We start from the raw sequence: 25430 nt of genomic DNA on the forward strand, positions 1-25430 counted from the left end.
TTTTACAATCAATTCTAAAAGGAACAGGGAGCCAGTGCAAACTCTGAAGAATTGGGGTTATATGCTGGCGTTTCCTGGCCCCTGTTAAATGTTGTGCTGCCGCGTTCTGGACTAACTGCAACCGGGAGAGAGCTTTTTGGCTAATGCCAGCATAAAGTGCATTGCAGTAGTCCAGGCGACTTGAAATAAAAGCATGCACGACTTGTTCAAAAAGGTTAAAAGATAAAAACGGTTTTACCTTTGCTAAAAAACGAAGATGATAAAAACACGATTTTAAAACGCCATTGTTTGTCAAGTTTAAAATCGCTGTCAAGAGTGATGCCAAGGCTGGTGACTTTGGGACGCATATAATTTTGCAATGGTCCCAAGTCCATCCATCCATCCATTTTCTACCGCTTATTCCCTTTGGGGTCGCGGGGGGCGCTGGAGCCTATCTCAGCTACAATCGGGCGGAAGGCGGGGTACACCCTGGACAAGTCGCCACCTCATCGCAGGGCCAACACAGATAGACAGACAACATTCACACTCACATTCACACACTAGGGCCAATTTAGTGTTGCCAATCAACCTATCCCCAGGTGCATGTCTTTGGAGGTGGGAGGAAGCCGGAGTACCCGGAGGGAACCCACGCAGTCACGGGGAGAACATGCAAACTCCACACAGAAAGATCCCGAGCCTGGGATTGAACCCCAGACTACTCAGCACCTTTGTATTGTGAGGCAGACGCACTAACCCCTCTTCCACCGTGCTGCCCTGGTCCCAAGTCAAAAACTAAAATTTCCGTTTTTCCCTCATTCATTATTAAAAAATTCTGGGCTAACCAAGCCTTGATTTCGCATAGACAGTTGAGAAGGGGTGTCAGGGGGCCGTGGCCTTTTGAAATCGGCATATAAATTTGGCAGTCATCTGCATAAAAGTGATGAGACACTCCATGCCTCTTAAAAATCTCTCCAAGAGATATAATATATCTAATATATAATATATCTAATATATAATATAGCGCAAAGATCGAAGAAGTATGATATAAGTAAGCATTGATACTACAACTAATACATATATATATATTCATATGGTGCAGTGCGTTTCCGTTATTTTCGAGTGAACTTCTTGAGTTGAATTACGACTGACAACTTGATTAAATGTATGTTTCTGTCCAACACTCAGTGCATTACATTCTTTATAAAAGTCACTGACAGTAACTCATTTTTAAATTGGAGTCTTGTCTAGGGATCGACTGATTATTGGCACCGATATTTTGCATTTTGACGCATATCAGTATCGGTCTGTTTTTATCGGTAACAGTCTTTTTTTTCTTTTTTTCTTCTTTACAACTACAACACAACTAGAACATCAAATACAATGTATACAAATATGGCACCAGTATTTAGTCTGTAAAACATAATTAGTGAAGTAGACAAGTTTTAACCACTGCTCACCAGCCCGTTTGCGCTGCTTGTGAAGAGTTGCCTTTTTTTCACCGCAGTGCTCTTGCAACCCGGCCCACCTCACTCTCCCCTTAGTTTGTCTTCCTCCTGCAATGTCGGTCCCTAATTGCACACAGTATATCTCTTCTGCTTAACTTTCAAAACGTCCATTTTTTTGCCGGGAAATCCAGTTTTTGTCCTTTTTTCCCCAGCGTTTTACGGTTCCGTTTTATTGGTTTTCGTCCTCCGTCAGCAGCACTCGCAGAATAGGCACAGTGAAGGAGCGTGCAGAGTTTCATGTTCCGTCATTCAATCAAAATACAACACGAAAGAGCAGCGGAAGATGGATGGATGGATAGAGCTGAATGGGCATATTTGTGCCAAAAATACATACTTTGTGTTAGGGCTGGGCGATATATCGAATTTGTAAGATGTATTGATATATTTCTAAACAAGATGTGAATTAAGAAAATATCGTAAATCGATATAATTTATTTCACGTTAAAATGACCAAACAACGCTTGATCGGTTGGTTGTTTACTATGATGAGTCACGATTAGAGATGTCCGATAATGGCTTTTTTGCCGATATCTGATATTGTCCAACTCTTAATTACCGATTCCGATATCAACCGATACCGATATATGCAGTCGTGGAATTAACACATTATTATGCCTAATTTTGTTGTGATGCCCCGCTGGATGCATTAAACAATGTAACAAAGTTTTAGCGTCCCGGAAGAGTTAGTGCTGCAAGGGGTTCTGGGTATTTGTTCTGTTATGTTTATGTTGTGTTACGGTGCGGATGTTCTCCCGAAATGTGTTTGTCATTCTTGTTTGGTGTGGGTTCACAGTGTGGCGCATATTTGTAACAGTGTTAAAGTTGTTTATACGGCCACCCTCAGTGTGACCTGTATGGCTTTTGACCAAGTATGCATTGCATTCACTCGTGTGTGTGAAAAGCAGTAGGTATTATGTGATTGGGCCGGCATGCAAAGGCAGTGCCTTTAAGGTTTTTTGGCGCTCTGTACTTCTCCCTACGTCCGTGTACCACTCCGTACAGCGGCGTCTTAAAAAATCATACATTTTACTTTTTTTAAACCGATACCGATAATTTCTGATATTACATTTTAAAGCATTTATCGGCCAATAATATTGGCAGTCCGATATTATCGGACATCTCTAGTCACGATTGGTTGACATTAGGGCAAAACATTAGGGACAGGCCAATCAGAGGCAAGATAGTGTGGGTCATCGAACCAGAGAGAAATCACATCAGACATCCCAAATGACGACGAGAGAGTCGTAGAAGAGAAGAGGGAATATTCAAGCGGGCGAATTATATATTTAAAAAACTAGTGGAAGATGGCAGAAGGGTTCTCTTCTTTAGATTTTTCTTTTAGCGTTGTAGACGATGTCCAGGAAACCCACAATGAGTCTACTTGACCACATTTGGACAAATGTATGCGTCTGGATAAAACATTAATTTGAGTTGTCGACCATCTAAGTCCAAATCAAAACTGTTCTCCAGTTGCCAAGCTGGGCATATTTCGCACAAGAAATGCTGCCAAAAATGTATGCCGAAGTGAGGAAGATCATAGCTGCACAATTAAATCAAGTCACTTACTTGGCGCTGACTAAACCGTACGTGTGAGACAGTCCATTACATCGTCCACTGGGAATTAAAAAGTGCCTGCCTGCAAATTTATTTTTTATCTGAGTTTGATGCATTTTGTATTATTTGCTCAGCTATGTTATTTATTTTACGTAGAAATAATTTTTTTCTATTTTATTTATGTTATGTAATTATGTGCTACTTAAACAGTTTATTTTCTGTGCTGTTAATACCCATTTTGACAAACTGGGTTAATTAAAGTGCCACTGACTGTTTGCAGTACAGTTGTCATTCACTTCAATTTCAGTGAATATCACTCAAAAATGAATATCTTTATATGTTTACTTTCACCGGAAAATATATCGAGATATATATCGAATATCGAGTTTAAGTAAAAATATATCGAGATATACTTTTTCGTCCATATCGCCCAGCCCTACTTTGTGTTATAAGTATTTATATATTGTGCTCTCACATACTTGTTGCCTTGTTTTTGTTTGTTTCTTTCTTTCTTTCTTTCATTGAACAAAGAGAATTGATTGATTTATTGATTGAAGCTTTTATTAGTAGATTGTACGGTACAGTACATATTCCGTACAATTGACCACTAAATGGTAACACCCGAATAAGTTTTTCAACTTGTTTAAGTCGGGGTCCACGTAAATCAATTCATGGTAGAACACAGTCTCCCAAGTCACATTTCTTGTGTGTTAAATATACTTGACCTATTAAATTTTTTCTGGTTTCTGAATTGGAGACTTATTATATGAGTAAAGAGGAGCAGGCAGCAGCTTAAACATTCACATTCTTTCTGTAACATCCACAAAGAAATTATGTCAGCTAGCTTGAAAAATGCATCATCTATATAAGCTACGTGAAGGAGCTCGGAATTGAATTTATTTAAATGTTCGCAATATTTCGGGGTTCCTCACGAGGAAACCTTACAACGTATTAAATCCATAAACGGCTATAAAATTGAGTTGATGCCGTGTTATTGTGATGCAGAAAAAATCACATATTTTTACCAATTTTCCCAGGATATTTCCAACATTTTGAAATGCAAATGTTGTACATCTGACCCACAGCATTAGACACACGTAATAAAGGTGCTTTTGAAATCCCCTGATGTTGCTTGGTGCTAAATTATTCACAACATTCGTGCCTCAGAAAACATTATGTCACAACTGATTGTGTCAAATTCTTATGTTAAGTCCACAAACACTGCAGCAGCACATTTTTTTGCTATCTATTGCATTGGTGATCTCTTCCATTATTTCGAATAGTACTTCTCCCTATACTGAAACCTTTTATCAAAATGTGTTTACAAAAAAGAAAATGAAGAAAATTAATAAATAAACAACAAACATACAATATACTTTTCTTGGTAGAAATAGCATTAAATATTGTGACGGCTTCTATTGTTGTCATTTGAGTGTTTAAATGTGTGTACCGTATTTTTCGGAGTATAGGTCGCTCCGGAGTATAAGTCGCGCCGGCCGAAAATGCATAATAAAGAAGGAAAAAAACATATATAAGTCGCACTGGAGTATAAGTCGCATTTTTGGGGGAAATTTATTTGATAAAACCCAACGCCAAGAACAGACATTTGAAAGGCAATTTAAAATAAATAAAGAATAGTGAACAACAGGCTGAATAAGTGTACGTTATATGACGCATAAATAACCAACTGAGAACGTGCCTGGTATGTTAACGTAACATATTATGGTAAGAGTCATTCAAATAACTATAACAAATAGAACATGCTATACGTTTACCAAACAATCTGTCACTCCTAATCGCTAAATCCCATGAAATCTTATACGTCTAGTCTCTTACGTGAATGAGCTAAATAATATTATTTGATATTTTACGGTAATGTGTTAATAATTTCACACATAAGTCGCTCCTGAGTATAAGTCGCACCCCCGGCCAAACTATGAAAAAAACTGCGACCTATAGTCCGAAAAATACGGTATCTATGTTTGTTTAAATTCGTAAAGGTTTTAGAGGGTTTCCTAATGATAAAGACAAAACAGTGCGCTTCACTTTTAGTTTATGTGACCTTGTGTTTTTTTTTCCTTCTTCATATTTCATATTTACCACTCTGTTCTTAGAGACCTGGGGCCGTATTTATCAAGCGTCTTAGAATTACTCCTAAGAAGTCTGCTAAGAGTTGACTTATGAGTAAAAAAATTATTCGCTGAAAGCTGCACTTAAAAGTTAGTTATCAAGCGTCTTACTCACACTTTCAGCGAAGTGTAGGACTGAATCTTAAGTGTCACACTCAGAGCTGAATTACGACATTACTATGTGCCGTAAACGGAATTTTAGTGTGACGTCATTTCTGTGTCCATAGAGATGACCAATCACGGAAGGGAATCCTTTGTCTAAGAATAAAGAAATATCTTAGAAATATTTAAGTGGACAATGGGAGTGTATATTTTGACAATAAACTACAAAATAATACAAAACAAACAATATTGGCAATGAATCAAAAATAATTGTTTCCTTTTCTTTCCAATTCATTTTCCCAGTGTCGAGATATCGAAGCATTGTGATGGCCTTTAGTTCTGCTGTGAAAGCTCTGCTGCGTGATGTTGCTGATGAGATGACGCCCCTTATTAAATCTGTGACAAAAATAATACCCACTCTGTCTAAACCAGGGGTGCTCACACTTTTTCTGCAGGCGAGCTACTTTTCAATTGATCAAGTCGTGGGGATCTACCTCATTCATATATATAATTTATATTTACTTATTTATGAAATATATGTTTTTGTTAACAAGTTAGAGGTGTTTAATGATAATGCAAGCATGTTTAACACATATAGTTAATATTGTTAATAAATTAAAGGTGTTTAATGATAATACAAGTATGTGTAATACATATAGTTAATATTGTTAACAAGTAAAGGGTGTTTAAAGATAATGAAAGCATGTTTAACTCATATAGTTAATATTGTTAAAAAATTAAAGGTGTTTAATGATAATACAAGAATGTTTAATACATATAGTTAATATTGTTAACAAGTTAAAGGTGTTTAAAGATAATACAAGCATGTTTAACACATATAGTTAATATTGTTAATAAGTTAAAGGTGTTTAAAGATAATACAAGCATGTTTAACACATATAGATTCCTTTCTTTCATGAAGACAAGAATATAAGTTGGTGTATTACCTGATTCTGATGACTTGCATTGATAGGAATCAGACAGTGGTGCTGATAAGGTCCGCATTTTCGAATGGAGGAGAAAAAAAGTCCTCCTTTCTGTCTAATACCACATGAAAGTGGTTGGTTTTTGGCATCTTATTTGTCCAGCTTCCGTACTCCTTTGTATACACTTTACAAGAAATACATTGTCGGCAAACTCCGTAGCTTGCTAGCTTGTGCACGCCAGCTTTCTGACACTCCTATTTTGTTAGCGCAACTGTGCAACTGTGCAGTCGGTCTTTGGAGTTTTGACGACAGGTACGACGCCAGAGTCTGTTGAAATAAAGTGTTTCTCGCCTTCCAGTCGGTAATTTTAATGAGCTGGCAGCAGCCAGCATCATCTCAGAAGACCCTCGGGTGCCATGAATGTCAATCAAGTGACGAAAATGACGTCATTGTGAAGATTTATGATCGCTCATTTTTAGGACTATTTTTTTAATGCCTGGCTGGTGATCGACTGACACACCCTCCGAGATCGACCGGTAGCTCGCGATCGACGTAATGAGCACCCCTGCCCTAGGGTAAACTGGGTGTAACACACGGCACACTGACAAAGCTTAACCTATTGTGACTATAACAATCTACAAGGTTAATGTAGGTTGCTTCTCTTTCTCCCCTTCCATTTTTCTGCATTCTTTCGTATCTCAAGTTATCATTACGTATATGTATTGTTGCATTTAAACAACTGTATTGTTGATAATAAAGGTAAATTATTGGTATTGTTCATTATCAATAGCGCTATTTCTATTGGTATTTGTATTGATCCATTTGTAGTGTAATAATGCTCATTGTCATTTCTGTATTATTTTTTATTTTTCGCTAACTGCTTATTTGCTATTACTTTTACCATCATATTTGTACATGTCGTATTTGCTGATGTTGCTCTATTGTTGTTGTTGTTGTTATTTGCTGTTGTTGTTTTTGTCTCTCTGTCTAATCCCCCTCTTGTCCCCACAATTTCCCCCTCTGTCTTCTTTTTTTTCTCTTTCTATCCCCTCCTGCTCCGGCCCGGCTGCACCAAATGATAATATAAATACATTTAATAAAGTCAAATACAAATAAGGCAACAAGAGAAGTATCCTACACTTCTCTTTTGTAAAGTAAATCTGAACAGCCGATATGGGCAATGGGCATCTACATCAACTATATGATTTGCCTGAGAAGCTGGACAGGACACACAAAAAAAATAATTTATTTTTTATTTTTTTTATTTTTATTTTTTTAAATAATGTAATGCGATCTACCAATACTACCTTTGCGATCGACTGGTAGATCGCGATCGACGTATTGAGCACCCCTGGTCTAAATGATACCGTTTGATCAGCTGCTCTTCATCAAAGAAAGCCAGGACATCCTCTCTCGCCTCAGTGCCATCCCCCGCTGGCAACTCCTAACCACTTAGGACACCTCTGAAGGTCTCTTAAATATCGTGGAGAGTAGGAGTGATTCTTAGACTTAAGAAAGTTGATAAATAGCTTTTATTCTTAAGTTTGAGAGTAGGACTAAATTTCGCAAATTCTCAGGACTTAAGTGTAAAATGGCACTCTAAGACGCTTGATAAATACGGCCCCTGTATGTTCAATGTACACAATTGAATAGCTTAGTTATTCAGACAGCAATGTGTTTATACAAGTTTAGATTGGGGTATGACATTGAGAATGGGTAAAACATTAAAGTGTCTTGTTTGAATGTTAGCATTTTAACTAGCTAGCGATTCGCTGCTTGTCCAAGAGCAGTTTTACAATAATTAAAATGGTAATACTATAACTTTCGGGAATTTTACCGTGGTGTCATATCGGTAATTGTTCCATCCTTAGTAGTTTATTCTTAAAATGTTATACATGGTTCAGACGCAGTTTTCTGGAAGTCTGTGGTCTTTCTTTAATTTGTAGTTGTAAGCTATGTGGATAGTCCAGGTCAGGGGTCGGCAACCCAAAATGTTGAAAGAGCCATATTGGACCAAAAATACAAAAACAAATCTGTCTGGAGCCGCAAAAAATTAGAAGCCATATTACATACAGATAGTGTGTCATGAGATATAAATTGAATTAAGAGGACTTAAAGGAAACTAAATGACCTCAAATATATCTACAAATTAGGCATAATGATGCAATATGTACATATAGCTAGTCTAAATAGCATGTTAGCATCGATTAGCTTGCAGTCATGCAGTGACCAAATATGTCTGATTAGCACTCCACACAAGTCAATAAAATCAACAAAACTCACCTTTCATGCACAACGTTAAAAGTTGGTGGACAAAATGAGACAGAAAAATAAGTGGCATAAAACATGTCCTAGGAAGTCGGAGAAAGTTATACATGTAAACAAACTATGGTGAGTTCAAGGACCGCCAAAATTAGTAGGACAAAACGGTGCTCGCCAAATACTCGAATCAGTGAAGCATGTTTAATATAAATAGTGTGCTTTGTAACAATTAGGGAGGCTTGTGTCATGTTTGTCCTCCTACAGAAACCATATCAAAACAAAAAATAGATTTTTTTCCCCTCATCTATTTCCATTTTTCAAACATTTTTTAAAAAGCTCCAGAGAGCCACTAGGGCGGCGCTAAAGAGCCGCATGCGGCTCTAGAGCTGCGGGTTGCCGACCCCTGGTCTAGGTGTTCTTCTACAGTTGCAACATCATTATTAACTGATGTCATAACTATGCTTTTAAAAGCCAACTTTCACAATTTCCTCACCTTGGCTGGACACAACCGGATGCTCCTTTCGGTTACAGTCCGCGGGTATGATCGGTGGTTGCTGGGACGCACAAGCAAGCACACAGATGAACAGAACAAGACCCCAGGAAGACAGGGCCCACGACATCACCATTGTTACTACTACATCCGCTCCTTTATCAGGTCCTCCTGAAAGACCTGCACAGGGCAAAAAGAAAAACGTTACTTTCATAGTAGACTGCTGTGCTGTCAGCAGGACTCAGCACGGCTAATTCACCTCAATAAACCCAAGCACCGACTTTTCTGGCCCGGGCTGTAAAAGTAGGGTGCCTTCCATAGACCGAGCAGTCCCATTCAGAGACCAGTTTGGGGTCAATGCCAGACCTGGTGTGGGGCGTGTGGGTCCATTTTGAACCACAGTCATAGAACTGAATTCTTTCAATAATCAGCATGTTTTCATAGCAAAACCTTCACCCCTTTGATTGTTGTTCCTCATACTCAGTTTAGCCCAGCCTATGAGAAGTGGAGCCATTGAACTCGCCACAACAGTGATTGTTGTCAGCCAGATAATTAGATTTACGTCATAGCAGTGCGGCACAGTCGAGCTCAGCAATGAATTCAACAAAGAGGAACAGATATAGTAAACAATGATGGAGGACCTTCAGTATTCTATGTTTCCCTTCTCGGCATGTGGCTGTTTATTACCAAAATGTAACGTACTCTTTTTGCGCTCTTTAAATTATCTTTCTGTTGATGGTGTTACACAGGAGTAAAGATTATTTCTCTTGCAGTGAGTCAAGTCATATGATCAGGAAGTGTATATTGTGTAATACATATCATACATAACTCTGGGACAGTACTACTTGGAACTGGAAAATATTCCTCTAAAGTCGCAGAACCCACAGAGACATTTCATCAAGCATCAAACGATGATTCATTTTTAAGGTCTTTAGAGGCATGTATTAACTTATAAGGAGCATGGGTGGCGTTAGTGGGCGGCTACTTGGGCTCAAGTATTTTTTTAAGGATTCCCCAAATATCAGTGGCGGGCCGTGCGTTTCCTACCTCGGCCTTCAGTGATGTCCGACTTCGAGGATTACCTCTCAAAATACCATAATTGATGTCACCACATGGTCATTGCTGGAGAAATACTATACAGGAACACATTTACACCCTCCTGGGCATTGAGTCACATCAACAGTATACAAAACTGGTTATTTTCTGGCGTATTTAAAAATCAAATAAAACGCATCAGCAATTAGAACATACAGTATACCGTAAATTTCTCTGCTTGGCTTATGCAACTTCCGGTCAGTAAAGTTTGATTCAAAGTACACACTTCTCAAAGATATATTAACTGCCCTGACCACATGATGGCGACAAATACACATGTCCATCCATCCATCCATTTTCTGACAAGCATGACACACTTTAACAACACAAGTTTACAACTTTTAGTTGTAACAGAACAGCTACTGTCAACAACTTGTGATCTGATTGGCTATCGCAACTGTCTCTCAACTCTGTGTTCTCAAATTAATTCGCTAACGGTCCCGATGAGTATCCAATCACAGGACGTGTAAATGGGGTTGAGGTGTGGGGGGGCGGGGGTTGAGGTGGGCGGGGGCGGTGTTTTGGTGGTAGCGGGGGTGTATATTGTAGCCCGGAAGAGTTAGGGCTGAAAGGGATTCTGGGTATTTGTTCTGTTGTGTTTATGTTGTGTTACGGTGCGGATGTTCTCCCGAAATGTGTTTGTCATTCTTGTTTGGTGTGGGTTCACAGTGTGGCGCATATTTGTAACAGTGTTAAAGTTGTTTATACGGCCACCCTCAGTGTGACCTGTATGGCTGTTGATCAAGTATGTCTTGCAGTCACTTACGTATGTTTGCAGAAGCTGCATATAACATGTGACTGAGTCGGCACGCTGTTTGTATGGTGAAAAAGCGAACTCGACGACAGGATGTAGAGGACGCTAAAGGAAGTGCCATCACGGCACGCCCTCAATATTTTTGTCCGGGTGAAAATCGGGAGAAATTCGGGAGAGTGGTTGCCCCGGGAGATTTTTGGGAGGGGCACTGAAATTCGGGAGTCTCCCGGAAAAATCTGGAGGGTTGGCAAGTATGGTAATTCAGTGTTTTTTGTCAGCTTTTAGGTTTAAAATGGCACAGAATTTTTTGCACATGCTAAAAAATCCATCACTTATCTCGGCTGAGCTCCGGATCGTCTTCAAACCTAATACCGAGAGGTATGATTCGATTCCAATTCCGATTTCAGGAGCTACAATTTGATTAAAAATCGATTGTTGATGCGTCTTTAATTCATGTATATTCATGCAATTTTAAATGTATTTTTGTTTCAATAAATAAGCGTTTATCACTTGCAACATAAAAAAAACAATTCATTTGGAATAATAAACAGTTAACTTAATTCTCGTTGAGGTGCCTTGCTGCAGTCAGCCAAATTTTAGAACTGTCTGCACAACTTTATTTACAATGAATAAATCAATTATCGATTATTGACGTTTACTAATCGATTTTATAATCGTTCATGTCCGAATTGCGATGCATCTAAAAATCGATTATTTCCAACACCTCTACTAATACTGCCCCTGATTAGAACCCAGACCTATTTTATGCTTAAAGGAAAATTATGAGTTATATACAACAGATCATGATGAACACATTTCAGATGCTTCCGTTGTCTGATGTTGCATTTATGTTAATGTATTCGTCATTTGAAAATAACTCGTCTTGACGGTTTTTTGCGCTAAATACCACAAATTGACAAAAATTATTAGTCAATTTATTGTTGTTAGCCTCTTTCTCTAGCAATTTACAAGGATGAAAAGCCCCCACCTGACGTGCACTGTTTGTTATTAATTCACTCAAGAAATATATTAAAAACAGTTTAATTGTAATATTTGATATTTTATTAAAGCATTGGAATTTTTCATTGGATTTAAAAATGACATTTATTGGCCAAAAAATTTGTTTTTGTAGATAAGCTACTTAGTGTTTACGCGAAGCCATGTCCTGGGTTAGTCACGTAACTGTCACGTGACACCCACTCCAGAATGTTTGCTATACGTCACTTACAGGCCTAATGAGAGTGTAGCCATACCGGGAACAATTTTTATTTGTGCTCAGCGTTTGTTTGCACGTCACTGCCCCGCATACATGCACCCAGTATGTTTACATCCACTAAAAAAATATGTATTATTTTGGTTGAAACTAGCTTTTTAAATACATGTAAAAACCTTTATGCATGCAGCATGCAGCTTGTAATGTCTTCAAGAATTTGTATGAAAACATTTTTAATTAGGTTTTAATAAAAAGTTTTAAATGTGATTACCATATCTGGATAATGTGATTGTAAACCAGTTGTGTCCTGCATGTAAACACTGCCATCCCTCAATCATTATGTCTGGCGTTCTACAACATGATAACCTGGAAGCCCAGTAGCCGGTGCACTTGTTTTTCATCAAACGTTCCAACCACTGCTGTCATTTAGCTCTTTGGAGTAGGCAAAAGGCTCCATAAAATATTCTTCAACCCTCCCAAATTATTTGGTAATGTTTTATTTTTTTGGGGGAAAACATTTTTTTTGTCCTCATACCAATATTTTGGTACTGCATTTCTATACTTTTTCAAAATAAAGGGGACCACAAATCATTATTGCCTTTATTTGAACAGAAAATCTTATGACACAGACAAAGAGCAGCTCGAAGACCTCCATGAAAAATAAAAAACAAGGACCCAGATTTCCCTCGCCCGGACGCGGGTCACCGGGGCCCCCCTCTGGAGCCAGGCCCGGAGGTGGGGCACGATGGCGAGCGCCTGGTGGCCGGGCCTGTCCCCATGGGGCCCGGCCGGGCACAGCCCGAAAAGGCAACGTGGGTCCCCCCTCCAATGGGCTCACCACCCATAGCAGGGGTCATAGAGGTCGGGTGCGATGTGAGCTGGGCGACAGCCGAAGGCAGGGCACTTGGCGGTCCGATCCTCGGCTACAGAAGCTAGCTCTTGGGACGTGGAACGTCACCTCGCTGGGGGGAAGGAGCCTGAGCTAGTGAGCGAAGTGGAGAAGTTCCGGCTAGATATAGTTGGACTCACTTCGACGCACAGCAAGGGCTCTGGAACCAGTTCTCTCGAGAGGGGCTGGACTCTCTTCCACTCTGGCGTTGCCGGCAGTGAGAGGCGACGGGCTGGGGTGGCAATTCTTGTTTCCCCCCGGCTCAGAGCCTGTACGTTGGAGTTCAACCCGGTGGACGAGAGGGTAGCTTCCCTCCGCCTTCGGGTGGGGGAACGGGTCCTGACTGTGGTTTGCGCTTACGCGCCAAACCGCAGCTCAGAGTACCCACCCTTTTTGGATTCACTCGAAGGAGTACTTGAGAGTGCTCCCCCGGGTGATTCCCTCGTGCTACTGGGGGACTTCAATGCTCATGTTGGCAACGACAGTGAAACCTGGAGAGGCGTGATTGGAAAGAATGGCTGCCCGGATCTGAACCCGAGCAGTGTTTTGTTATTGGACTTTTGTGCCCATCACAGATTGTCCATAACGAACACCATGTTCAAACATAAGGGTGTCCATATGTGCACTTGGCACCAGGACACCCTAGGCCGCAGTTCCATGATCGACTTTGTAGTTGTGTCATCGGATTTGCGGCCTCATGTTTTGGACACTCGGGTGAAGAGAGGGGCGGAGCTTTCTACCGATCACCACCTGGTGGTGAGTTGGCTGCGATGGTGGGGGAGGATGCCAGACAGACCTGGCAGGCCCAAACGCATTGTGAGGGTTTGCTGGGAACGTCTGGCAGAGTCTCCTGTCAGAGAGAGTTTCAATTCCCACCTCCGGAAGAACTTTGAACATGTCACGAGGGAGGTGCTGGACATTGAGTCCGAATGGACCATGTTCCGCGCCTCTATTGTCGAGGCGGCTGATTGGAGCTGTGGCCGCAAGGTAGTTGGTGCTTGTCGTGGCGGTAATCCTAGAACCCGTTGGTGGACACCGGCGGTGAGGGATGCCGTCAAGCTGAAGAAGGAGTCCTATCGGGTTCTTTTGGCTCATAGGACTCCTGAGGCAGCGGACAGGTACCGACAGGCCAAGCGGTGTGCGGCTTCAGCGGTCGCAGAGGCAAAAACTCGGACATGGGAGGAGTTCGGCGAAGCCATGGAAAACGACTTCCGGACGGCTTTGAAGCAATTCTGGACCACCATCCGCCGCCTCAGGAAGGGAAAGCAGTGCACTATCAACAGCGTGTATGGCGAGGATGGTGTTCTGCTGACCTCGACTGCGGATGTTGTGGATCGGTGGAGGGAATACTTCGAAGACCTCCTCAATCCCACCAACACGTCTTCCTATGAGGAAGCAGTGCCTGGGGAGTCTGTGGTGGGCTCTCCTATTTCTGGGGCTGAGGTTGCTGAGGTAGTTAAAAAGCTCCTCGGTGGCAAGGCCCCAGGGGTAGATGAGATCCGCCCGGAGTTCCTTAAGGCTCTGGATGCTGTGGGGCTGTCTTGGTTGACAAGACTCTGCAGCATCGCGTGGACATCAGGGGCGGTACCTCTGGATTGGCAGACCGGGGTGGTGGTTCCTCTCTTTAAGAAGGGGAACCGGAGGGTGTGCTCTAACTATCGTGGGATCACACTCCTCAGCCTTCCCGGTAAGGTCTATTCAGGTGTACTGGAGAGGAGGCTACGCCGGATAGTCGAACCTCGGATTCAGGAGGAACAATGTGGTTTTCGTCCTGGTCGTGGAACTGTGGACCAGCTCTATACTCTCGGCAGGGTCCTTGAGGGTGCATGGGAGTTTGCCCAACCAGTCTACATGTGTTTTGTGGACTTGGAGAAGGCATTCGACCGTGTCCCACGGGAAGTCCTGTGGGGAGTGCTCAGAGAGTATGGGGTATCGGACTGTCTGATTGTGGCAGTCCGCTCCCTGTATGCTCAGTGCCAGAGCTTGGTCCGCATTGCCGGCAGTAAGTCGGACACGTTTCTAGTGAGGGTTGGACTCCGCCAAGGCTGCCCTTTGTCACCGATTCTGTTCATAACTTTTATGGACAGAATTTCTAGGCGCAGTCAAGGCGTTGTGGGGATCTGGTTTGGTGGCTGCAGGATTAGGTCTCTGCTTTTTGCAGATGATGTGGTCCTGATGGCTTCTTCTGGCCAGGATCCTCAGCTCTCACTGGATCGGTTCGCAGCCGAGTGTGAAGCGACTGGGATGAGAATCAGCACCTCCAAGTCCGAGTCCATGGTTCTCGCCCGGAAAAGGGTGGAGTGCCATCTCCGGGTTGGGGAGGAGATCTTGCCCCAAGTGGAGGAGCTCAAGTACCTCGGAGTCTTATTCACGAGTGAGGGAAGAGTGGATCGTGAGATCGACAGGCGGATCGGTGCGGCGTCTTCAGTAATGCGGACGCTGTATCGATCCGTTGTGGTGAAGAAGGAGCTGAGCCGGAAGGCAAAGCTCTCAATTTACCGGTCGATCTATGTTCCCATCCTCACCTATGGTCATGAGCTTTGGGTTATGACCGAAAGGACAAGATCACGGGTACAAGCGGCCGAAATGAGTTTCCTCCGCCGGGTGGCGGGGCGCTCCCTTAGAGATAGGGTGAGAAGCTCTGCCATCCGGGGGGAGCTCAAAGTAAAGCCGCTGCTCCTCCACATCGAGAGGAGCCAGAGGAGGTGGTTCGGGCATCTGGTCAGGATGCCACCCGAACGCCTCCCTAGGGAGGTGTTTAGGGCACGTCCGACCGGTAGGAGGCTGCGGGGAAGACCCAGGACACGTTGGGAAGACTATCTCTCCCGGCTGGCCTGGGAACGCCTCGGGGTCCCACAGGAAGAGCTGGACGAAGTGGCTGGGGAGAGGGAAGTCTGGGCTTCCCTGCTTAGGCTGCTGCCCCCGCGACCCGACCTCGGATAAGCGGAAGAAGATGGATGGATGGATGGATGGATCTTATGACACATTAATATGTTTCTTATTGCAATAATAAAAAAATGTTTGTCATAAGATAGTGAACATTCTAGACAACTTCTCTTTTAGTAGTAAGCAAGCAAACAAAGGCTCCTAGTATGGCTGCTGACGTATACAGTAACATATTGTGTCATTTACCATTCTATTGTCAAAATTCTGAGGGACAAGCAGTAGAAAATGTTTACTTTCTGTTTTATTATGTTCTGTCTACACTTCTGTTCAAATGTAATCAGCACTTTGTTGTTTTGGATACTTGACATTAGTTTTAGGTGGTACTACATATTTTGGTATCAATCCAATACCATGTACGTTTGTAGATACAGGGTCATATGTTGGTCATAATTAAAGTCGTCCTGTGACCATTGACGTATTTCCTGACTTTATAAACAATAAAAAAAGATGACAAAAGAATTTGTGATTAAAAAAAATATCGATGTAACCATTGTAGTATTGACTAGATATAGCTCTTGTACTTGTTTGTTACAGTCGATGTATGTCGACTTAAACAAGTTGAAAAACTTATTCGGGTGTTACCATTTAGTGGTCAATTGTACGGAATATGTACTTCACTGTGCAACCTACTAATAAAAGTTTCAATCAATCAATCAATGTATAGATCCACCCATATGTTTACATTGAGGAGCGCTAGCTGGTTGTTAGCGGTTAGCTATTGTATCCTCCTACGGAGTGTAGTGAGGCATGTTTAGCTATGCCTTGTCCTGCAGGGATGATACTTGTAAGAAACCTACTTTATTTGTCGCCATGGAGGCGAGGATTAGTGATTTAGAAGTAGAAGTAGCTAAAACACTTCTTCTGACTGCGGATGCACGTGAGCCGCTAGCTAGCTAGCCATGTTTAAAACACCTCTTGTCTACTCTATTTGTATTTTTGTTTAATTTTCTCTTTTACTGTTACTGAATAACATTTGCGGTATTTTATTTTGGTAGAGATTAAAATTTTTTTGTCAAACCATATTTTTAATTTGTTCATTTCTGCTATTATTTTTTCGTATTAGCTTCTGTGTGTTCTCCGCTGAACAAAACACAGTTGTATTGTCAGCAAATAATACTAACTTTAAATGTTTTGTAACTTTGCAAATGTTGTTTCTATAACGATTGAACAATTTTGGTCCCAGTATTGATCCCTGGGGTACGCCACAGAATGCATTTAGCATTATGCATATTGCTTCCTGTTTAAGTAGCTTTTTATCCAGTTCAAGACCGGCTGTCTGGTTCCATACCATTCTAATTAGTTGATTAAGATGTTATGATTAATTGTGTCGAATGTTTGTTGTTAAAACCATAAACACTGCGGTTGCACACTGTTTACTATCTATTGCATTAGTGAGCTCTTTCGTAAGTTCGATTAATGCCATTGATGTTGAGATATTGACTCTGGATTGGTTCTCCACTTTTATTTATAAATTTGTCCAATCTATAATCGAATAATTTAAAAAAAAAAAATTAGAAAATTGTGGAATTAGTAAACAGGTCTATAATTTGTAAAATGGTGTTTCTCTCAAGTCTTAAAAACGATACAACTTTTGCTCATTTAATTTTGTTTGGGAATTTGCCTGCTTAAAATTAAAGATTGCTGCTATGCATTAAAAAAGTTTGGAAATCTCTTAACTCACCTTTTTGCCATTCTCCCATGTAAATTATGTTACAACCAGTTGAGGTGTATGACAGTTATAAGTGATCAAACAGTACTTATAAAATCACCTGCACAATAAAATAAATGTTTTAAGAAGGCGCCAGTTTCAACTTGGACATTATTATTATTTTGCTGTAATTACCAATGAGATCTTCCAAATAGGTTGAACATTGTCTTGCCAAACAGATAAGGTTCAACTGCGTCTGTTATTTTGCTGCTTTGTAAGAGAGTCTGTCGGAAAACAGTTTAAAGCCCTAACAACCTGTGAAGAGATTAGAGGCCAATTCATGTGACCTGTGTGTGTGTGTGGACTGTGGGAGGAAAACATGTGACCAGCAGACAGACAAAAGAGATTTTTAGCCCAGGATCTTCTTGGTATACACAAGCGATATGGCCGACCAATCATTGTGCATGAAAAGAAAATTGTCCGTTTTTCCGTATATCATTCTGTGGAATCGTGTGCCCAAATAAAGAATCCCACGTGTTGGTGACTCAGTGTATTTTTTCACTTTTTAAACTCTGCAATAAGCTATCATGGGGCCAAACAAAGTTGTGACTGCCAGCACTCACATAAAGAAAATGAAAAACACTAAAGAATTCAAGAAAGAACTTGAAGCAAGATAATTCAATAAGGGTAAAACTGTTGTAAAAATGTAAATGTATCAATTTTATTCATCATTTATATGTATTTCACATTTTTTTCTGCAAGTAATACTGGATGCATTTAACTATGCATACACACAACTTGGACTTAAAATAAATGCAAAGAAAACACAAGTACTCTACCAACCATCGCCTAAGGACATCATCCTGCAACCACCAGCAATAAAGATAGAAGAAGTGGCTCTTGAAAATGTAGAAAGCTTCACATACCTTGGTAGTTTAATGTCTTCAAATGCTAACATTGATGCCGAAGTCAATCACAGAATCAGACAAGCTGCTGCAGCCTTTGGAAAGCTTAAGACTCGAGTGTTCCAAAATCATGACATCAAACTAGATACCAAAAATCAAACTCTTCAGAGCAATTGTTATAACAACTTTGCTATATGGTTCAGAGGCATGGACCGCATATCAAAGACATATCACAGCACTTGAAAGGTTTCAACAGATGATGAATATTAAAGTGGCAAGATATGAGAACAAACATCAGTGTACTTGAACAGGCCATGCTTCCCAGTGTAGAGAGTACAATTGTTAAATACCAACTACGATGGACAGGGCATGTCGTACGGATGAATGACGAAAGACTGCCAAAACAGTTGTTGTACTGTCAGCTAAATGAAGGGAAAATAAATTTTGGTGGGGCAGAGAAAACGCTACAAGGACTGCTGAAAGAAGACATTGAAACAATGTGAAATAGATACTAGGGGTGTGGGAAAAAATCGATTCCAATTCGAATCGCGATTCTCACGTTGTGCGATTCAGAATCGATGCTCATCTTTAAAAAATCGATTTTTTTATTTTATTTTTTTATTTTTTTATTTTTTTAAATTAATCAATCCAACAAAACAATACACAGCAATACCATAACAATGCAATCCAATTCCAAAACCAAACCCGACCCAGCAACACTCAGAACTGCTTTAAACAGAGCAATTGAGAGGACACACAAACACGACACAGAACAAACCAAAAGTAGTGAAACAAAAATGAATATTATCAACAACAGTATCAATATTAGTTACAATTTCAACATAGCAGTGATTAAAAATCCCTCATTGACATTTATTTAAAGAAAAAAAAAAAAAAAAGAACAATAGTGTCACAGTGGCTTACACTTGCATCTCAACTCATAAGATTGACAACACACTGTGTCCAATATTTTCACAAAGATAAAATAAGTCATATTTTTGGTTCATTTAATAGTTAAAACAAATTTACATTATTGCAATCAGTTGATAAAACATTGTCCGTTACAATTATAAAAGCTTTTTACAAAAATCTACTACTCTGCTTGTAGTAGTATAGTATATAGTATATATCTGTATCTGTATATCTGATAGTATATATCTGTATCATGAATCAATTTAAGTGGACCCCGACTTAAACAAGTTGAAAAACGTATTCGGGTGTTACCATTTAGTGGTCAATTGTACGGAATATGTACTTCACTGTGAAACCTACTAATAAAAGTCTCAATCAATCAATCAATCAATGCATGTCAGCAGACTTGGGTAGATCCTGCTGAAATCCTATGTTTTGAATGAATAGAGAATTGTTTTGAATCGGGAAAATATTGTTTTTGAATCGAGAATCGGGTTGAATCGGAAAAAAAAAAGATTTTGAATCGAATCGTGATCCCAAGAATCGATATTGAATCGAATCGTGGGACACCCAAAGATTCGCAGCCCTATTAGATACTACATACTGGGAAGACCTAGCAAAAGACAAAATAACATGGAGAGCTGCAGTCAGTGAAGGAGTGACAAAGTATGAGGAGAAAATTATCTATGATACTTGAAAAAAGGAGGAGGAGACTGGAAAGAAGAGTCATGCCAAAATGTATATTACCACCTGGTCTGATCTGTCCCATAAGCGGCAGAAACTTCAAAGCTCGTATTGGCTTGTACAGTCACTACAGAGCACATCATTCTTAGGGACGATGGACCCCTATCTTCTAACAAGAAGAGGAGCCAGCAAGCAAGCAACATTGATGTGCATTTTCAATCTCTCCGCTCACCCCTTATGTTTAACACAGACCTGGGCAAAATACGGCCCGCGGGCTACATGCGGCCCATTAGGATTTTCCATCCGACCCGCCGGACGTTCTACATCATTTTTGTAGACCTTTAACATCAAAACTGTAGCCGCCATTATGTTTGTAAATGACCGTAGGTCTTGAACGACAGAAAGTATTTCAATGGTTGGAATCTGCAATTTTGGGTGTTGTACGAGTTATTACAGTAATTTACGTCACAGCAGCTCAAACGAGGAACAAAGCAGAGTGGGCAGGGTTTGTTGTCAGAGCAGCCAGCCCGAAACGCGCGTGTCAGAAACAGATGCTGAAGCAGATTTTTACAACAAAGTTCTGCATAAAAGTGATATGTCATATTGTAGGTGTTTATTACCCTTTGCATTCATCTTTTTCTGTTTGTTACATTTTTGTTGTGTTTTGCGTGATTGTAAAAGATGTCTATCGAGGAGCTGGTCTGAGAAGTAAAAGAGGAGCGGCGTTCATATGCTGTTAATATTCAGTGTTTTATTGATCGTAGTAAATATTGTAAATGCCACTTTCTTTGTTTTAATTAGGGATGCAACAACTAATCCATTAAATTGATTAAAATCGATTATAAAAATAGTTGGCGATTAATTCAGTCATCGATTCGTTGGATCTATGTTATGCGCATGCGCGGAGTCTACTTTTTTTTTTTTTTTTTTAAATAAACCTTTATTTATCAAGTGCAACATTTACAAACAGCTGAGAAACAATAATCAAAATAAGTATGGTGTCAGTATGCTGTTTTTTTTCCAATAAAATACTGGAAAGGATAGAAATGTAGTTTGTCTCTTTTATCCGATTATTAATCGATTAATCGAAGTAATAATCGACAGATTAATCGATTATCAAATTAGTTGTTAGTTGCAGCCCTAATTTTAATGTACATTTTGGGTATCTCATTCGGTAAAAAACTGTAAAATTCCATTCCTTTTTTTGAGGTGGTCTGTCATAATGTTTTAGAATTCTATCGGACATTGTGACTTTTAGTATTAGTGTTCCTTAAAAAAAGTGACCCAAACACACATACTGTACAGCAGATATTTACAGCTTAATGTGTACATATAATTTATACACATACACATTGGCCCAGCAGACACATTTTTTTCTCTCAATGTGGCCCCCAAGTGAAAACGCTTGCCCAGCTTTTGTTTAACCTGATACAAGAAGGATGTAGACCAGGGGTGTCAAACATGCGGCCCGTGGGCCAAATCAGGCCCGCGAACAGGTTCAATCCGGCCCGCGAGATGAGTTTGCTGAGTGTAAAATTTTGCTGCATTTTTAAATTACAGAAACTGCTGTTCTAAATGTGTCCACTGGATGTCACAATAGCAATTCTGTTAGGCAAGCAAAGAGTTTATACAGGGGCGAGCATGTATACCAAGCAAGAGGCACACCCAACGTAAAACAAACAGGAGTAAAAAATAAACAATTGGTAACCCCACTTAAAATGATGCATGAAACACTGCACATTGATATAGTTCTGTGGAAATGATTGCCTTCTGTGCCAATTTAAATTAAGTGAACAGTGTGTGAATTACTGCAATACTGTCAGTCTTTTAAGTTTTTAGTTTTGGTTTGTTGAAATTGTTCAAACATTGCATAGCTTTTATTTTTCTATCGATATACAGTGATGCCTAGAAGGCAGGGAGTAACTCAACCCTCTCGAATATTACCTCAGTTTGTATGGTTTGTTGAGTTGACACAGGAATAATATGTGGAAATGACAAATGAGGTAGTCGATAGAAGAGTTTTTATTTATACTTTACTTTGTTTTTTGTTCAATCCCAGTGACTTAAAGTTGAATTGCTTTGTAGATACTAGGGCTGCGAATCTTTGCGTGTCCCACGATTCGATTCAATATCGATTCTTGGTGTCACGATTCGATTCAAAATCGATTTTTTTTTTTTCGATTCAACGCGATTCTCGATTAAAAAACGATATTTTCCCGATTCAAAACGATTCTCTATTCATTCAATACATAGGATTTCAGCAGGATCTACCCCAGTCTGCTGACATGCAAGCAGAGTAGTAGATTTTTGTAAAAAGCTTTTATAATTGTAAAGGACAATGTTTTATCAACTGATTGCAATAAAGTAATTTTTTTGTAACTATTAAATGAACCAAAAATATGACTTATTTTATATTTGTGAAAATATTGGACAGTGTGTTAAGCTTATGAGATGTGATGCAAGTGTAAGCCACTGTCACACTATTGTTCTTTTTTTTTATTTTTATAAATGTCAAATGAAAATGTCAATGAGGGATTTTTAATCACTGCTATGTTGAAATTGTAACTAATATTGATACTGTTGTTGATAATATTCATTTTTGTTTCACTACTTTTGGTTTGTTCTGTGTCGTGTTTGTGTCTCCTCTCAATTGCTCTGTTTATTGCAGTTCTGAGAGTTGCTGGGTCGGGTTTGGTTTTGGATTTGGATTGCATTGTTATGGTATTGCTTTGTATGGTTTTGTTGGATTGATTAATTAAAAAAATAAAAATAAAATAAATCAATAAATAAAATTTAAAAAATCTATTTTTTAAAAATGAGAATCGATTCTCAATCGCACAACGTGAGAATCGCGATTCGAATTCGAATCGATTTTTTCCCACACCTCTAGTAGATACACTGAGATTTTTTAATTTTTTCCTCAGAATTTTACTGTAGAAGTGTTTTCTCAAGAGGATTATTTGTGATATGTACATTCTCCAAATGTGCTTGTTCTATTTTGGGCCGAAGTAAAACAAAGACAACAATCTGAAGTTGTATTTTTCAGTTATTATGCCATGATTTCACAAGTCCGGCCGACGCGGGAATAGATTCTCCTCCACGCGGCCCCTGAGCGGAAACGAGTTCGACACCCCTGATATACCGTATTTTTCGGACTATAAATCGCAGTTTTTTTCATAGTTTGGCCGGGGGTGCGACTTATACTCAGGGGCGACTTATGTGTGAAATTATTAACACATTACCGTAAAATATCAAATAATATTATTTAGCTCATTCAGGTAAAAGACTAGACGTATAAGATTTCATGGGATTTAGCGACTAGGAGTGACAGATTGTTTGGTAAACGTATAGCATGTTCTATATGTTATAGTTATTTGAATGACTCTTTCCATAATATGTTACGTTAACATACCAGGCACGTTCTCAGTTGGTAATTTATGCCTCATATAACGTACACTTATTCTGCCTGTTGTTCACTATTCTTTATTTATTTTAAATTGCCTTTCAAATGTCTATTCTTGGTGTTGGGTTTTATCAAATAAACTCCCCCCAAAAATGCGACTTATACTCCAGTGCGACTTATATATGTTTTTTTCCTTCTTTATTATGCATCTTCGGCCGGTGCGACTTATACTCCGAAAAATACGGTAGACGAAAGTCTGCAGGTCACCCAGCTTGAATAGTCCGACATGGACTCCATCCTGACACTGTGACGGCACTATTTATTTGTTTTGCCAGGATTTGTAAAACAGTGTGAATTATCCGACGACTTGCTGGAAGAAAGCTTCATTAAAATCCAGTCAAGTCCTCCTTAATGGCATTATTTATAGTCACAAGTCGTTATGTCCTCATTCAACGGGGGTTTAATTTGTTACGCATGGCATCTGAAATAAAAGGGGCGCCCGGGGTCTGACTTTTTGTGCGTGAGCCTTGTTGAAACCAGAGTGCTTGGCCCGCATACATCTCCCATCTGGGTTTCACCTTTACATATCCACGAGTGACCCCCACAAAAAAATGCCTATAAGACTTTGAAATTGTGGACCCTAAAAGGGCATCCAAAGTCTCCCCATTAAAATATTCCAAGGGGTTCGTGAGCATTTCCGTGGCAGTTCTCAGCTCCTTCCTACGCCGGTGAATAGCCTCTCTGTGTGACCTGCCAACTATCTGCCAATGGACGCGCTCTTTTACAAGTGAATAGACTTAGTTTAGCCACACTTAAAAGGACACACTAACGCTCCATGGCCGAGCCACAATGGCCGCTCGGTAAATCGCCAGCCTTAATGATAGCGCTTTGGCAGCGCCGAGAGGAGGTAGAGCGCTGGAATCTCAAAGAGGGGACACAGCTGCACTGGACCATCTCTCGCCCCCCAACACCATGAGCTTGCCTCTGCGTGCATCGATTCACAACCCCGTCGGCAGCATTCATCGCTCATAGTGACGCTAATCTCGATCTTGCAGCGAGGAAGTCTGAAGGGGTCTTGAAAGCTCGCCGTAGAAAAGCGCAGACAAGAGAAGTCAAACTTTTAACAAGACATACGCAAACGTTAATGATAAATGAGCCCGACCGGCACAAACATGCAACATCTGTTAGGAGAAAGATGCCTATGAAAATATTTGGACTCGCTCACCATCACCAAAGTGACTCTGGAGGCGAACGTCTGGCACAGGTCCTGCTTCACATGGTGAGGAAAGAGATATGAGGGACGAGGGAGCGGGTCGTTACACGCCATCACACACTGGCACGCTGACCGGCCTGTGAGCGGGGAAGTAGGAGGAGTAAAGCGGGGGTGTGATGGAGCACGGGGGAGGGGAGAGAGGCTGGGCTGTTTGTCCTGTTTCCTTATTTACTGATTCACACTTTGTGTACCGTATTTTCCGCACTATAAGGCGCACCTAAAAACCACAAATTTTCTCAAAAGCTGACAGTGCGCCTTATAACCCGGTGCGCTTTATATATGGATAAATATTAAGATTCATTTTCATAAAGTTTAGGTCTCGCAACTACGGTAAACAGCCGCCATCTTTTTTCCCCGTAGAAGAAGCGCGCGGTGCATGCTGGGATATGTGACGTTTCATTTCCATTTGTGTGTTTATGTAAAGACCCCAAAATGGCTCCTATTAAGTGTGTTGTCTGTCTAATTATAAATAATGCAGACGAGGCGTGTTAACTGAGTTCTCAACGTTTACTCACAGCGTGCTCATAACCACATTCTAACTCCCAGCATACAACAACGCTTCTCAGGGCTACCGCGCATGCTCGTAACTATCGTTGCATGCTGGGTAGTGTAGTTGTTATATTTGCTAGCTCATAACAGCACATTGAGAGACACGCTTACGCGCTTAATTCAATACTCGCCGTCATTCCGGGTGGATTGACAAAAGACCTCCAGCCGCTAGATATTGGTGTCAACAGGGCATTCGAAGCTAGACTGCTAAC

At 40.4% G+C, this 25430-nt stretch overlaps 1 protein-coding gene across 2 annotated transcripts in view; it reads right to left on the bottom strand.

The window, feature by feature from the left end:
- Nucleotides 1-24749, bottom strand: part of LOC133622430 (semaphorin-5B-like) — a 46515-nt gene extending 21766 nt beyond the window's left edge. Inside the window, exons 1-2 of one of the 2 annotated variants that reach the window (XM_061985176.1) lie at nucleotides 24622-24749; nucleotides 8951-9127 (exon numbers count right to left, since the gene is read on the bottom strand). In XM_061985176.1, the coding sequence (XP_061841160.1) occupies nucleotides 8951-9083 (133 nt within the window). In that variant the 5' untranslated portion in view covers nucleotides 9084-9127; nucleotides 24622-24749. Of the gene's footprint in view, nucleotides 1-8950; nucleotides 9128-18418; nucleotides 19112-24621 lie in introns of those variants that run through there. The other variant, XM_061985175.2, reaches the window with a different exon arrangement.
- Nucleotides 24750-25430: the final 681 nt, after the last annotated feature.

Source organism: Nerophis lumbriciformis, linkage group LG23 (genome assembly GCF_033978685.3).
Source record: "Nerophis lumbriciformis linkage group LG23, RoL_Nlum_v2.1, whole genome shotgun sequence".
Classification (NCBI taxonomy): domain Eukaryota; kingdom Metazoa; phylum Chordata; class Actinopteri; order Syngnathiformes; family Syngnathidae; genus Nerophis; species Nerophis lumbriciformis.